This window comes from Pleurodeles waltl, chromosome 3_1 (genome assembly GCF_031143425.1).
Source record: "Pleurodeles waltl isolate 20211129_DDA chromosome 3_1, aPleWal1.hap1.20221129, whole genome shotgun sequence".
Lineage (NCBI taxonomy): Eukaryota > Metazoa > Chordata > Amphibia > Caudata > Salamandridae > Pleurodeles > Pleurodeles waltl.
Genome location: NC_090440.1, coordinates 1,215,738,320 through 1,215,754,637, shown reverse-complemented (window position 1 = coordinate 1,215,754,637; position 16,318 = coordinate 1,215,738,320). Strand labels below are relative to the sequence as shown.

The 16,318-nt window shown below is 39.4% G+C and overlaps 1 protein-coding gene across 22 annotated transcripts in view; it reads left to right on the top strand.

Annotated features, from left to right (window-relative positions):
* The window catches only part of PKNOX2 (PBX/knotted 1 homeobox 2), a 3,670,033-nt gene that overhangs the window by 2,735,588 nt on the left and 918,127 nt on the right, over positions 1 to 16,318 (top strand). For all 22 annotated transcript variants that reach the window (XM_069224545.1, XM_069224549.1, XM_069224540.1 and 19 more), the window contains one exon: positions 9,089 to 9,231. In XM_069224545.1, coding sequence (XP_069080646.1) covers positions 9,089 to 9,231 — 143 coding nt within the window. The remainder of the gene's footprint in view (positions 1 to 9,088; positions 9,232 to 16,318) is intronic.

Sequence of the window (16,318 nt, the reverse complement as noted above, 5' to 3'; positions counted from 1 at the left end):
CATAACAATTGACTGAATAAGCAAAGGTTACAGAGATGTTGTAGTTGGGAAATAGAATTAAAAAAAAACCCTACAAACTCACTTTAAAAAACAACAGTTACAGGGGCGTCTCTACGGTTTGGTACATTTAAAATATTAGCCTAATTATAACAGCCCTCTAACCTTTGTTTTTAAATAATTCAAATTTATTTACAGTTCGATTTCCTACTATAATGTAGCCTTTGTTTTTTTTCGGTGAATATATATATATATATATATATATATATATATATATATATAGAGAGAGAGAGAGAGAGAGAGAGAGAGAGATAGAAATATGTGTGCATATATGTTCACTTATACACACCCACATATATATACACACACACACACACATATATATATATATATATATATATATATATATATATATATATATATATATATATATATATACAGGGAGTGCAGAATTATTAGGCAAGTTGTATTTTTGAGGATTAATTTTATTATTGAACAACAACCATGTTCTCAATGAACCCAAAAAACTCATTAATATCAAAGCTGAATATTTTTGGAAGTAGTTTTTAGTTTGTTTTTAGTTTTAGCTATGTTAGGGGGATATCTGTGTGTGCAGGTGACTATTACTGTGCATAATTATTAGGCAACTTAACAAAAAAAAATATATACCCATTTCAATTATTTATTATTACCAGTGAAACCAATATAACATCTCAACATTCACAAATATACATTTCTGACATTCAAAAACAAAACAAAAACAAATCAGTGACCAATATAGCCACCTTTCTTTGCAAGGACACTCAAAAGCCTGCCATCCATGGATTCTGTCAGTGTTTTGATCTGTTCACCATCAACATTGCGTGCAGCAGCAACCACAGCCTCCCAGACACTGTTCAGAGAGGTGTACTGTTTTCCCTCCTTGTAAATCTCACATTTGATGATGGACCACAGGTTCTCAATGGGGTTCAGATCAGGTGAACAAGGAGGCCATGTCATTAGATTTCCTTCTTTTCTACCCTTTCTTGCCAGCCACGCTGTGGAGTACTTGGACGCGTGTGATGGAGCATTGTCCTGCATGAAAATCATGTTTTTCTTGAAGGATGCAGACTTCTTCCTGTACCACTGCTTGAAGAAGGTGTCTTCCAGGAAATGGCAGTAGGACTGGGAGTTGAGCTTGACTCCATCCTCAACCCGAAAAGGCCCCACAAGCTCATCTTTGATGATACCAACCCAAACCAGTACTCCACCTCCACCTTGCTGGCGTCTGAGTCGGACTGGAGCTGTCTGCCCTTTACCAATCCAGCCACGGGCCCATCCATCTGGCCCATCAAGACTCACTCTCATTTCATCAGTCCATAAAACCTTAGAAAAATCAGTCTTGAGATATTTCTTGGCCCAGTCTTGACATTTCAGCTTGTGTGTCTTGTTCAGTGGTGGTCGTCTTTCAGCCTTTCTTACCTTGGCCATGTCTCTGAGTATTGCACACCTTGTGCTTTTGGGCACTCCAGTGATGTTGCAGCTCTGAAATATGGCCAAACTGGTGGCAAGTGGCATCGTGGCAGCTGCACGCTTGACTTTTCTCAGTTCATGGGCAGTTATTTTGCGCCTTGGTTTTTCCACACGCTTCTTGCGACCCTGTTGACTATTTTGAATGAAACGCTTGATTGTTCGATGATCACGCTTCAGAAGCTTTGCAATTTTAAGAGTGCTGCATCCCTCTGCAAGATATCTCACTATTTTTGACTTTTCTGAGCCTGTCAAGTCCTTCTTTTGACCCATTTTGCCAAAGGAAAGGAAGTTGCCTAATAATTATGCACACCTGATATAGGGTGTTGATGTCATTAGACCACACCCCTTCTCATTACAGAGATGCACATCACCTAATATGCTTAATTGGTAGTAGGCTTTCGAGCCTATACAGCTTGGAGTAAGACAACATGCATAAAGAGGATGATGTGGTCAAAATACTCATTTGCCTAATAATTCTGCACTCCCTGTATATATATATATATATATACACACACACTCACACACATATGTACCTAATTTATTAATTTACCATCAGCATTACTTATAGGTGGACACCATCAAGCCAATGTTGCCCAAAAATTACAGGAAGAGAAGTAATGAGAGTGAGCTAAAACTTCAAGGGGAAAGCAGAAGGTGAGAGAGAAACCAGCAGTCACAGGTGGAATAAGTTGTGGACAACAGAAGAAGTACCTGAGAGCTTGTGTTTGGAATATGGGTTTCAGGGATGCAATGAATTCTGGAACAAGTGTTTCCTTATTTGCATACGCAATTTATAACAGTTGCAATGCAAGCGGTCCAGTGAGGGGCCGGGTTAGGCGCACAGCAAGCGCCTCCTTTGATGCATGTGTGACTATAAGGGGACACTCCCCCTCCTGGAGTTTTGGGGCAAGTAGCCTTTAGACTTGGGACCTACTCTAGGTAGTTCCTCGCTTCAGGTAGGCCACATTAATTCTCACTATATTTTACCCACTCTCTTACTGAGTGTTGGATGTTTTTCTCTGCAATGCATGACTTTAAGGGATCCTAGGCCCTGAAGAATGCCCCCAGACCTTCCTTGGCTCATTGTAGAGGGCAGAAACATGTTGGCCATTTATTTTTAGATAGGTGACCCAGTGAGTCCTAGTTCTCACAGAGGTGTCCCATCCTTGTTTTTAACACACCAGCAGACACCATTATTAAAAGTGTACATTTCACACTGGTAACTGCCTAGGTGTTTCTATATTTTCCCTAGCTTAGCTGGATCCCACAATTTCCAGAAAGTAAAAATGTACGCACTCCCTCCCGTTCCTTTAACGGTGAGGTTTAGTCCACCCAGGTGGCATTGTCCTACCTGGGTGGGGCTAGGTGTCAAATGATGAAGCATGACACTATATAGTGTGTGAGACCACTTAGTCCGTAAAGGAAATACCCCCCATCACCACGTCACGACCCTTCACAGCACTCATTCACCATTTACTCACCTAGTGAGGTTAAGGAGCTCCAGGAAAATTTCCCCCGGGTATGGCTCCTCATTATAAGTGAACCCCATACCTTTTTGTGTTTTTGACAACAGAAGAAGTACCTGAGAGCTTGAGTTTGGAATATGGGTTTCAGGGATGCAATGAATTCTGGAACAAGTGTTTCCTTATTTGCATACGTAATTTATAACAGTTGCAATCTTAGTGTTCTGAGTTGTCCCTTTGTTGTTACAATATAAGGTTTCTTCTGTACTATGTATTTACCTTTAAATAGTGCGTTCATCACCATGTCAAGGGTGACTGGACTATATATCACAAGCTTAGTGCAATGGTAGCCATGACCATGTTACAATTATGGTAAATCACTGGTTATAAAAACTACTATTTATGGGCTGTGGGGCTCTGGCAGGGGCGTAGGTCCAAAAATACTTTCCTTGATTGGCAGTTGGACATGGGGCCCTGAGTCCAGTTTGCTATCTCTGTGTCGGAGTCTTTTGTTATGTGCCAAGATTAAAACAGTGATCTCTGATGTAGAACAGTAGAGAGAGATCGTTATGCGTTGGGCGGCTGAATTTCAAAATATGAACCAAAATAACATGGAATCAATTATGCTCCTGCTTGTCCAAATTCCGTGACCCAAAGCAAACATTTCATCTCACAGAGCCTCCTTTTTAGGGTTGAGCGCGCAAGCGCTCTGGCACCTGTTGTAATCTCTCTGTGGTCTTTTAATCACACCCATCAGTTTGGTTGGTTTGTGGGCTTGCCTTTTAAAATTGAATTGATTTCATTAGTGAAAGGCATGCATACGTCATGCCTTCTCTGGTGTATAGCCCTCCTCGAGTGCACCGGTAAACTACTGAAAACATACAAGGCTCCATGTTTTCCGCATGGCTTCTGTATTACTTTTTTTTTAATTTACCAACGCAGGGCGATTCAGCTGGGCAGTAATCAAGCTCATTGCATGACATTGGCCATGTAACATGGATAATTGCACTTTTGCCTATACGTTTGACTACGAGCGAACTTCTGTTTCCTTTTGTGTCTCTCCTTCACGCTCATGGTGGCCGTCGGCTCCCTTATGTGAAGCTTTTTTACTTTTAATTTTCAGTTTATGTGGCAAGAAAAGTCCTGTTAGGAGTTTATAATGCTAATAGCTCTAACTTTAGCAAATGTGAGACTCATTGCATTGCAAATGCTTGTTCTTTGATATCATCAGAGCCACTATGCAGCAGAGAATGACCAAATTATGTGGCAGGGCTGAATAAATTATGTGGAAAAATAGCCAAATGTTGTACATTTTGTGATATTATTACATCTTTTTGTCATTTTTACAATGGTAACTGTGGCTGGGAAAAGAATTCACCGCAATTAGTACCAATGTAACACCCATGTACAGCAGTTAGCAACTGAAAGATGACCAGTCAGCTTTTGTGAAAATCCTTCCGGTGTGTAGAAACCTGAGTTGCCATAGTGTTTAGAATTTTTCATCCATTTGTGCTAGAAACAACATTTGTTTTGATAACATCTGCATATTAAGAGGCAAATGATGGATTATGTGGCACATGCAGCAAATCGATAACTGCGAAAATCGTAACATCTGCAAAAATGCATGATTTTAGTGGCCCTAATTATCATGTATGAGGGCACTTTTAAATACTTGAGTACAGGATGTGCCCTGTACAAGTACCTCTTCTGTTGGCTTTAATATAGTATTTCGTAGCTTCAACTATACTAAGAATCTAGGCCACGTTTAGGGTTTACATGACTAACGAGTTGCCATAGCTCATTAAAGCCATGGTCTGTGGGGGATGGGACAAGCCATTAATATTTCTAATTTCAGGTTTAAAAACTATCACTTTTATAAATGACTGTCTATGTAGTGATATATTCTGATTTTCTAAGATGAAACACTTCCACATGTTAAAGAAATATATATATATATATATATATATATATATATATATATATATATATATATATTTATACATATATATATATATATCTGTAGAGAGAGAGAGATCTTTAATTCATTTTTAATTTTAAAGAGTATGTATTATATTTTTACATTGTTTGTTGCACAGTATACATGGCAAGCATTTTCATGGCATAAACTCGAAGTTGAGCCTGATGCGTTGTCATTGCATAGCTCCTAGATAAGTTATTATATTAGATACTTATGAATCCCTTCTCTCGTTTTTATATGACACTAATCATATGTTTTATTATCATAAGCATTTCACTATTCAAAAATTGAGGAAAGAAATAAGTGTTAGAAAAGTACACTTATTAATTAACTTCAAATATTACAAATCTTGAAAGTCTGTGTTTATACAAAACTTATTTTCTTCTCACATTATTATACCCATTATTATATTCCTTGAACATACTGTATATTCCCTTACTATGTATTTGCATATCTATTTTATTTATTACTCTAGTCCTGCTGTACTAGAGAAAAATTAAATAAAAATAAATAAACAAAATCTATAAATAAAATTTAAATTATAAATAAGTAAATTAAAGTAAAAAATGAAAATATTAATACTAATTTAATAAATAATTAAATGAAAATAAAAATAATGATTAAACAAACACACACAAAAAAATATATATATATATATATATAAATAAAATTATCAATTAAAATAATAATATAAATGTACTCTCTTGTAAGCTTTACTTTGTCTTCCCATCACCATATGTCATGTCTCTATCAATCTATCCTCCATCCCCACTCTGACTCATCCCAAACCCATTCTACTACTTTCGTCTCCAAAATAACCCTGCCTAAGCTCTTCCCTCCTCTTTCACATCTAGCTCACCCAAACCTCAGTTTAATACCATGATCTCCCAGACAACCCTACTAAGTTCTCTCACATTTATTTCACCTTTGACTCATCCAAAACCCCTCCTGCTACTATAAGCTCCCTAACCCTTTCTACAGACTCTTCCCTCCTCCATCTCTCCTTTACTCATCCCAAACCTCATCCTATTTCTATAAACTCATGGTTAACACTTCTGGATTCTTCCCTCCTCTATCCCTCCATAACTCTAGTCAATCCAACTAACAAACTCACATACCCTCTGCTCAAATCACCTCATAATAATACTAAAACTGTAAACCTATCTCCCTATACTAATCCACCACTAATTCCTCTTGGGTTCCGGAGTAGCGTGCTACTTGCCGAAAAGCACTTCAACGCCTCATCAGGGGTAGTAAGCGCTATATAAATACAATACAATACAATACTTGCTTGGCTCATCTTGCTTTATTAATTTGCTGTCATGGCTGCCTCTTTTGCGACTCATGTTTAGTACATGAGGCTGTCAGTCACTTGATAAAATGATTTGTAAAGGGCGAGGACTAGAAACATGGAACCCTGCCTGCATGCACCAATGTGATAACTACAATCAAGGCTTCATGTAGCAGTCCATATTATTTGAAGGCACAAATGCACCTGCAATGTACTCTGTGCACATGACAGAGAGTAGGCAGGACTCTTAAGTTTATTCAGTACCAGATTTAAGGTGTTTACACAAAGCTAAATTGAATGAAGGGTTTGCTTATTAAATGACTGTTCTATATATGACAAGCCTCTTCTCTACACCCCACCTTGATGGATCGAGTATTCAGGTACTATCTCTTCGCATAGGAGGTGATGAATGTCAGGTAAATTATCCAAAAATCATGAAGTGTGGCTTTCTACCATTCACCTGGTGGTCTCTGACCAGCAGAGATTGTAAAAGTTGTTAGAGAATAAGGTGTAAAATCTGCATCTGCGACCTCATGTGAGTAAGGAATCTGTGTTACAGTAGCAAAATATACAGGTTGTATGGTACAAGTTGGCAACTTCTAAGGTCTAGATCCCCTTCATTAACAATGCATATATAAAACTCCAACTATGTCCTCCTTTGTACTGAGGGATATTACAAATTAATCATTTGGGTTTTTGATTCTAAAACGTATTGTCACTGTTTTGTTCGGTAAATGAATGAATTCATCTCATGTTCTTCTACTAACAGATTTGGCAATTTATCTTGACATGTGCATAAAGATGATACAGTGTCCACTGTATTTCCCTCCCTTCCCTTTTAAGCATTGGGATCCACTACATATTGTGACATGAACAATGTAATATGGCTCACCATACAGGCCCAATAGTTGGTTTCATGGATATCTTGAGGGTGCTTACAGCCCTCATTTAAAAACATCTGTGGTTGATGCATATCTTAGTGCCTGATTTAGATCTTAGAGGATAGGTTTACTCTGTCTAAAACGTGATGGATATTCTGCCTGCTGTATTACGATGCCATTACATCCTATGGAAATTGTAATAAGGTGGATGGACTAACGGTCACATTTGTGATGGAATAACTCATCCGCCAAGATCTAAATCAGGCCCTTAGATCATGCTTCTGATGATGCTTAGTTTGTGATTCACATGGGGCGAGCAATTACCATAAAGAAAATATATAATAGGTGGAAGAAGGAAGGCAGCAGCTCCCCATTTCTGATGTGGAGATCATCCATTGACGTTAGGAAATGCCACTTTTGGAAAAAGGCTCATAAATGAATTCTGGAAGTATATTCAATACTGCTGAAGAGGGTAGGGCACCTTTTATAAAACCTACATTGACAGGTTTTGCACAGACAAATGTCTTGGGTTGTGCCGGTTCAAGCATTCAGACAACAATTTTAGGGCATGAAGTTGCTATTTCATCCAGAAATTTTTTCAAACGTGTATTTGGTGTAAAGCAATGCCTTACCCAAGTGGTGAAATTAGGTTATCTGCCACCCAGACATTGTTGAGTGTATTCTACTGACAGACGACACTTTCCTCAAATAAAAAAAAAATATAAAAAAACCAGCTAAAGGTCCTCCACCAACCTATACAGTTGAATTTAAAACCTTAAAACATTTCTGCTAAATTAAGGCTACAGATTGGAAAACATTTTAAGTACAAAATAATGACCAGTCTTTAGATGGGAATTTTATTAGCTAAGACTTGTTCACAGTGGCAGCTGCTACCAGGATGGGCTGGTGGGGCAGCGCCTGGAGCAGGGGGAGAATAATATTTTTTTTTAATTGCACTTACCTGCCCACCTCACCTCAGCTGCTCCCACCGCTTCAATGCTTGCTTGGCTTTCCTTTCCACCCAATCCAGAAGCTTCTCTCATGCTGATACACAGCATGAGAGAAGCACTGGGATTGGCCTGAGTGGGCTGAAATGCCACTCAGGGAGGGACTTGGAGCCTGCACTTGGTCTCCACCTGGCTGTAAAATACAGCTTGGGGGGTGAGTTCTAAGTGCGCATGTCAGTTTGGCCGGCCTTAGACAGTTGGTCAAACTGAAATGTGCACTTAGAGTGCACCACTACTCAGCCTCCCTCCTGACACATAGGATGCTGGCCCTCCCTGCCCGACCCTAGACAGCACAAACCCTAGATAGCAGAAAAATAAAATTACAATAATGTATTACCATTTTGTTTTTCTGCTGCCTTTATTAGCAGTAGGGCAATGCTCCCCCACCTAAGCGGAGGGACCGCCGCTGCTTGTTTATTCTTTGCCATCCTGGTATGAGTTGTATGGAATGGACTTTGCTTCCTTGTTATACAAGAATGATAGACTCTCCTACCCCTTTTATGAAAGTGTTAGAAAACACATTTTTTTGTTAATGTAATTAAGTTTCAAAACGATACCAGCGCAGAAAGGGCAAGAAAATGTAAAAGGCAGAAGAGCTATTGGATATGAGAGAAGTTGCTCATTTATATTAAGGTGTGCTATGCAGTATGATACAGTAAATTTGTAGCATGCTAGACAATAGAAGTGCGACCAAACTTTGTGTTCTTGTTTCATATTGATTTATTTTGTAATGAAACTTACAATTAAATGTAGTTTCATAGAATAACGTAATGCTGTTTCCGTAACGTAATGGTTTGAGAGGTTTTATTTAATCAAAAATGAACATGTTTATTATATAATATTTGCAGTTTGTTGACATTGTCGTATCCAATTCATCTTTGATACTTCTCTTTCTTGCCTTGTGTTTGAATACCTTCGTGTTTCTGACTCATTGATAATTGCTTGCCTTTTCTTGGTAGATGACGGCCACCACTCAACAAACTGCCAAGGCCCAACCAGTCCGCATCCCTGCACCTCCCACAGCAGCCAACACCCCTGTTCCACCCAGTGTCACCCTAGATCCACAAGCACAATTGGAGGCTGATAAGCGCGCCGTGTACAGGTACTAAAACGCCGAGGTTTCTCTTCAGATCTTACTTTCATAATTAGAGCTGTATGTTCAGTTATTTTTGCTTTGTACTCAAAGACAAATATATCACAAAAAAGTGTGTTGAAACCATCTTTCTCTTTTTATAGGATACTACATTCTTTTAAATATTAGTATTTTTAGGCTACCACAAATCAGTCACAGATTGGGTTTCTGTATCCCAGTAAGCTTCAGAGATGCTGCTAATACCATCATATTGTAGAACTGTAGAGATGAAACCGCAGAAATGATTGGCACCAGGCCAGTAATTTTGCCGGAAGTTTCACTAGCCTAATGTACGAATTAAAATTTTACAAATATCCTGAGATCCCTGTTTTAGGGACCTTCCATCTGTTTCACCATGAAGGCTATTGCTACAGGTACATGCGCTGAAGCGTGCATAGTTTTCCTCTTTTATACTCTAAAGAGGAGCTGCCCTGAGACTCTCGAACTCCCTCTCGGAAATTCAAACAAACTCCTAGACCAGAACCTTGAAGAAGGAGGAGAAAATAATTTTACGAAACAGATTACTTCCATAGCAATGGTTGGGGGAACACCATTATCACCTGACATACTCTCTATGAGCTACAGTTACCATGGCTACCATAGGCTGCGCCGATCTATTAAACGCCCAAAGTGCAATCATGGACGACATGTTTTAGGAGTGGAGTTTGCTCCCCTGTCATGATATAATATAGTCAAGGAATAGGTTATGGCTTTCTCTTGTTCTCAGTTTTTTTTCACGAGCTTTGTTTTTGCCATTACTTAGTAATGTTTGTTTATGAAACAGGTTATGGCTTTTGTCTGTACAGAGCTCTGATACCCTTGGTTCATGTTTGTGCTTTATAAAACACTCGAAACAAATTCTTACAATCAACACAATAAAATACTGACACTCTCAGAGTCTGAGTGAACCAGGGTTACTGATTACAAAATGGTATTTAAACTACCGAAAATGTTGAAAATAAAGTAGCTGGATAACACATAGGCACCAAAGGCTACCAATGGAAACTTGGTCAATAATTGTTTGTAGCAACATCTCAGAAAATCAGGTGTTGACAGTCTTCACCAGAGACCCAGAGGCAGTAAATGTGTTCAAGTAATCTCAAACACTAAAGCATCTTGAAGTAATCTGTTTAGGGCAAGTAATGAGTGGCACCTTGGACTACTTGCTACTGAGAATCCTCTAATATCTTCAATAGAATGACTTGATCTCATTATTCAACAAAGAATGTCTATTTCTTTCTGCATTATTGGTTTAGTTTTCCTACTACTTTCAGTGTTGACCTCATTGACATTGGTGCCTATCCCAATGCTTCATTAATTCTGGTGAGCATTTCTCTCCACACCATTGTTCCCTCGATATCTTGAAAAGTTCTGACACTTTTTACCCATTTTTTGCACTCAGCTGTTGCAACCCCAGCAATGATTCGGGTTCCCCTTCCACCATCTTTGAGGTAGGAGTCTACTGATTTTAGTTAGTAAGTCATTCAAACAGTTTATTAGTCGCATCTAAAATGTTTGCATTATTGACATATACAGTGTAGTAACATAATTACCTAGTCAAACATTAAATAACAAGATCCTAAAGCATATTATTAAGACAGCTACACTGCCTGAATGCTTATTACAACATTCCCATATGATCCCAGCACCAATTAAAATAAAAGCCCACAAAGCTTAACTTTTAGTCATAACAGTAGCATATAAGTATCACAGTTGTAGGTGAACTGCTGACTGCACCAGCAGTTTTTGCAGATGTATATTCAGATAATCAAGATCTATTATATCTTAAAGCCGTCCTTAAGAAATACTCAAATGGCAGACCTACCAGATACACTATTAGCCCCTACCGGCTACAGTTCCTTCAGCCTGTGATACTCCAACCCCGGATTTCTCAGCTGTTATACTGTTCCCACAAAAGGTAGGACTGGTATTAGTGTAACAGAACTTCAGTATGAAGGGACTGAGTCCATCTACACCATCAGGAAATGTCAGCCCCATTCCTAGCTAGCTCACGGTGCCTCACCTGAACTCCTAAACTTCCCAGGGTAAGAGATGATTTTGGCAACCTTGAACATGGCCACTCTGATTCCCAAGGAAATTGTGGAAATACATCTTATCTTTTTGCTGTTTACTCATGCATGCCCAGGGTAAACACACGAAAGATAAGAATAAAGGTTATCGAACATTTATTGAAATAAATGTATTCTTGCACATAGAAAATGAGCTGCAATTATTAGGCAGATGAGACAAAGCATTGTAACCAGCATTACCAACATAGTGAACAGAATAAATAATCCAACCATGGCACTCTTTTTGCTATATATCCCTACCTATCACTCTGAGAGTTCCCTCTGCCAGATCCTGAAGTTTAGCCTGAAACCACGCATACCTTGATTGCTGGGCCAGGGAGCCAGTCCAGAGTAGAGTTGGCATTCCTTCTCTGCAAGATGAAAGGTTAACGTCAGTAGAGCTGCAAATCGAACACAGGATTCCTTCCAGGACACTCACGGCCAGAGTGCTCCTCTGACATGTGTAGCGCAGTTAACCATTTAAATAATTAAAACCTCCCTGTGTTGGAGGTGCAGCTCTACTGCCATGATATGTCAGACAATGCAAGTAGTAGGATATCTTGTTCTATGTTCCTAGCCTTGAAGAGAGTGTACACCTTACATGGCAAGAAAGGCTTACTGGAAACAAGCAACGTATACAGTGTATTCTCAGAATATTAGTGTGCAAGATTAAAACATATAAAGAAAAACGCTAAAAACGATGTCAACCTAAAATGTATGAGATGGGAAGCTAAAATAGAGAACTAAGGTGGGCCCAAGAAAGCCTCATGACAATACTACAATGCATAATGCCCATTACTGTGGTTCAAACTGTGTCATAAATGGATGTACTCACAACAACCCATTTCAGATAAATGTATTCCTGATCTGCCCATGTATGTGTAAAAAGCACCACTGAAGTAAAGTATAATTTGCTGAACTGCTAGTACTACAATTATTTAGTATAAGGCTCACCTGATTTTAAATGTATACTTGGACTTCTCAAATCCTGTTTCCCACAAGATGCATACACAACGGTCATCTTTGAATGAATTTGTTTTGATAAAAGAAAACCATTCAAACATGGCTGTTTCACTTGTATGCACCCACCGGACAGCCATTGTTTTTCAGATTCATTCACAATATCCACTGCAAGTGTGCATGCATGCTTGGGGACCATTTTTAAATAGCTTTCTTAAAAGAAAACACAATGAAATGTCTGTCACACTTGTGTGTGCCTGAGCATGCCTGGATAGAAATCTTGGAAAAGTTATAAAATAACAATTTAAAATGGTCTCCCACTCATATAGTGACAGGCAACTCTCAGGGAAAAAAGAGACTTGCAGGGCAAGCACTGGTTAGACAATAGTTTTTTAATAAAAATAGTGGACAAGGAAGGAGGAAGGCAGAGGAAGAGAAAATAGACCATCCTATATACTGCAATTCAAAGTCTGATGTCAGCAATGGACTGCTACATGCCACCCATTCAAAACAAAGTGAGAATGAAATGCTCCTTGAAATGAACAACACACGTATAGGGAGGAAACCAATCAAATTAGAAGCAGGGAAGGGAAACAGGCAGAAAGTAATCCCATTATGAAGAGGGAATGGCCCAAAGCCCTATGTATTTATCCACTGTATTGTTTTTCAACAGGTAGCTACCATGGTGTTAAAAGCTAAGTGTTACTCATTATCTTTTGATCTCTTCTTGTCCTTCAAACTTGTTTGCGCCTTCTTTTTTCTTGCTACTGAATCAGAATAGTTACACACTTTAGTTCATGTTTCACTACTTGGAGGTTTTTTTGCTCAGCTTTGTACCCGTTTTAGAATTATAACCAGCCTGTACCTACTCTCTATAGATTCCTTTGCATTTAGAAGGGAACTGTTTTAGAGTCATCAGAAAAATATACAGCAATATTTTGAATTTCCGTCTTTATGGCATGTAAACAATTGGCAAAGAGTAACATTTCCAAAATGACCCACTGGACTCTGCAGGCAGCCTTCTCTCAGGTTAAAGCTGATCTACGTTTCAGTGCTGCAACCCTAGTGTCAATGAACCATTTTTAAATTATAAATAATTATAAATACTGTTAACATTTTAATCATATTTTGATTTGTTTGATGTTAAGTCTGATTCTCTTCTGAAACTTCACAAGTAACTCAAGCTTTCATCAGGATTAAAAGACCAAAGGGCTTATTTACAAGCCCCTAGCACCACTGGAGCTTCACTTTCAGCGACACTCCGGTGGCACTATGCCCATTTCCACATTTACAAGGTGGCGCTAAGCCACTTTGCGTGGCTTAGCGCAGCCTTGTAAATATGGCCCCCCCCATGCAGATTTTCTGCGGCAGAAGGGTGTGCAATGGGTGTTGCTGTGGGCGTTTCCATGCATCACCCATTGCTTTTAACACTCCCCAGATTTACTGAAAAAACATAAATCTGAGGCAGCGCCAAAAACTATTGCCACCCCAGGGCTGGCACTAGAGTGGTGCAACAAGAAGAAATACTTTTATATCTCCTCATTTTTGCTTTTATTATGTGTGCTGCATTCTGCAGCACACATAGAAAAAGCAGAACGCCATTATTGATTGTTTGCACATAAACAGTCATTAAATAATGACGATTTGCTACTTCTATGTGTGCTGCATTTTGCATTTCATAAACAATCATTCCCTGCAACACAGGCCACCCTTGCACCATAGTGCAAGGGTGCCTGCATTGGCGTTAGGCAGATAAATTTAGCTCCAGCTCAGGGGGAGAGGACAGAAATACACTGTATCTTGTAGATACAAACCACAAATATAAATAAGCCCCAAAGTGTTGCAGCAAGTGCTTTATGAATCGGACAGTTATTCTCCTGTTATTTGCCACTATTTGACTAAACTGTCTTTAACTTGAATGATACAAATCTGCAACTTTTTAAAACTGGGTTTTATTCTTTTAATCAATTATGAGTATACAAATACAAACATAAATTTCTGTCAAAGATGAGAGAGGAAAGGTAACCAATTAGTGTTGTGTATTCAGTAAAGAAGGAGATGGAAGTAGCCAACTTTATAGAATAGAAGCCGTGGACCTGACTCACAAAAGTCTATGCCTACCACTGTCCTATGTCTCAATGTTCCATTTTCCACAAACAGGTTGAAATCTACTTCAACCAAGGTTCATAATGTGTCACATACCTCATATGGCCACTTAACAAAGCTTACAAACTGAAAAATGAAAATAAAATAAAAACATTCTACACATTGCAGACTCAGATATACATCATATTGTAAAAATCGAATTTTATAAATGTGGACAAATAAAATAATAAAAGAGAAAGTTAATTAACTGTAAATAAAGCCGACATCTATACAACTCACATGATTAAAATATAAGTATAACATGAACACATAGAAAATTACAAATTGTTAATAATTTACAAAAACACAACTTATCTCACATCTAACTCTGCACACTCTCAAAGACTCATCACAACAATTTCCAAATTTTCATGTCCTAAAGACACACTCACGCACATGTACACACAGTGACACACAACACAATGGGCCTGATTACAACTTTGGAGGAGGGTGTTAATCCGTCCCAAATGTGATGGATATACCACCCGCCGTATTACGAGTCCATTATATCCTATGGAACTCGTAATACGGTGGGCAGGATATCCGTCACATTTGGGACGGATTAACACCCTCCTCCAAAGTTGTAATCAGGCCCAATGTCTTGAAACGCAAGAGGAAGAGAGTGGAGCCCTCGATGTGGGCGCTAAAGATGAGCAAATTTCCCTTGCAGTAAATAAAATGTGGTAATTTGACCTGTTTCCTTTCCACCCACAGAGCAGATTTGGGACTGATCCATTTCTCCATAGGCAAAAAAGCACTCCAAAAGCACTGTTTGTTTTAGAAGCACTATGAGGGGCCAGGCAATGCATTTACTATAATGCTAACTGCATTAAGATGAATACACTGCCAAAACAGCTGACAGTGCACTTTAAAGCAACTTCCCAAGCAGAGAGATATGTGTACCACACACGCTTGCAGGGTCCTTGTGACATTCTAGCAGGTAGGTGCCACACATAAGCATGCCTGCTGGGAAAGTTGCTTTGAAGAGCACTGTCAGGGTCTAGCCATTTATGTGAATATCTGAGTGGATTAGTAAAGCCAGCTTTAACCTTCCCTAATATAAAAACGAACTGTATGTGCAAGGGTCGCTATGGAGAGATGAAGGGCACTTTTGCTTGGTTTTAGTGAGGGAATCCGAGGAGGAGGTCATGGGAGTGGGAGCACCAATACTGTTTGTTGGGCTGGGCACCACAGGCGCTAAAGACTGTGACGATGGGTATGTCACAAGGTGAAATAATAGTGTATCTTTTTTTGAGTGTCTTGAGAGAACCTGGGAAGAAACGAAGATAAGGTGACTGACCATTACTGTTACACGCATCACACACAAACACACCAGCAATTATGTGACTGTCTACTTAGGCTAGTGTTTTAGAGGGACAGTTTAGCCAATAGCAGAGATGGCGTCTCGTTAGATGACTGCTGCTCAAGCCCTAAATTAGGTTATGGAGGACAGCTCTGACATAGGATCAGAGCCTGAGCCATCAATCAATCAGGGAACTTGTAAAAGGCACTACTCACCTGTGAGGGTCTCAAGGTGCTGAGGGGGGGCTGCTACTGCTCGAACAGCCAAGTCTTGAAAAGTCTCCTGAGGTAAGGAGGTCCTTGGTCTGACGCAGGTGGGTGGGAAGAGTGTTCCACGTCTTGGCGGCGAGGTGCGAGAATGATCTGCCGCCGGTGGTTGTTCTGCGGATGCTTGGGATGGTGGCAAGGGCAAGGTCGGCAGAGCGAAGCTATCGGGTCGGGGTGTAGAAGAAGAGCTGTCTGTTGAGGTATTCTGGTCCGGTGTTGTGCAGTGCCTTGTGGGTGAGAAGATTGAAGGTGATTCTCTTGTTGACGGGGATCCAATGCAGGTCCCTCAGGTGGGCTTTGATGTGGCAGTGCGG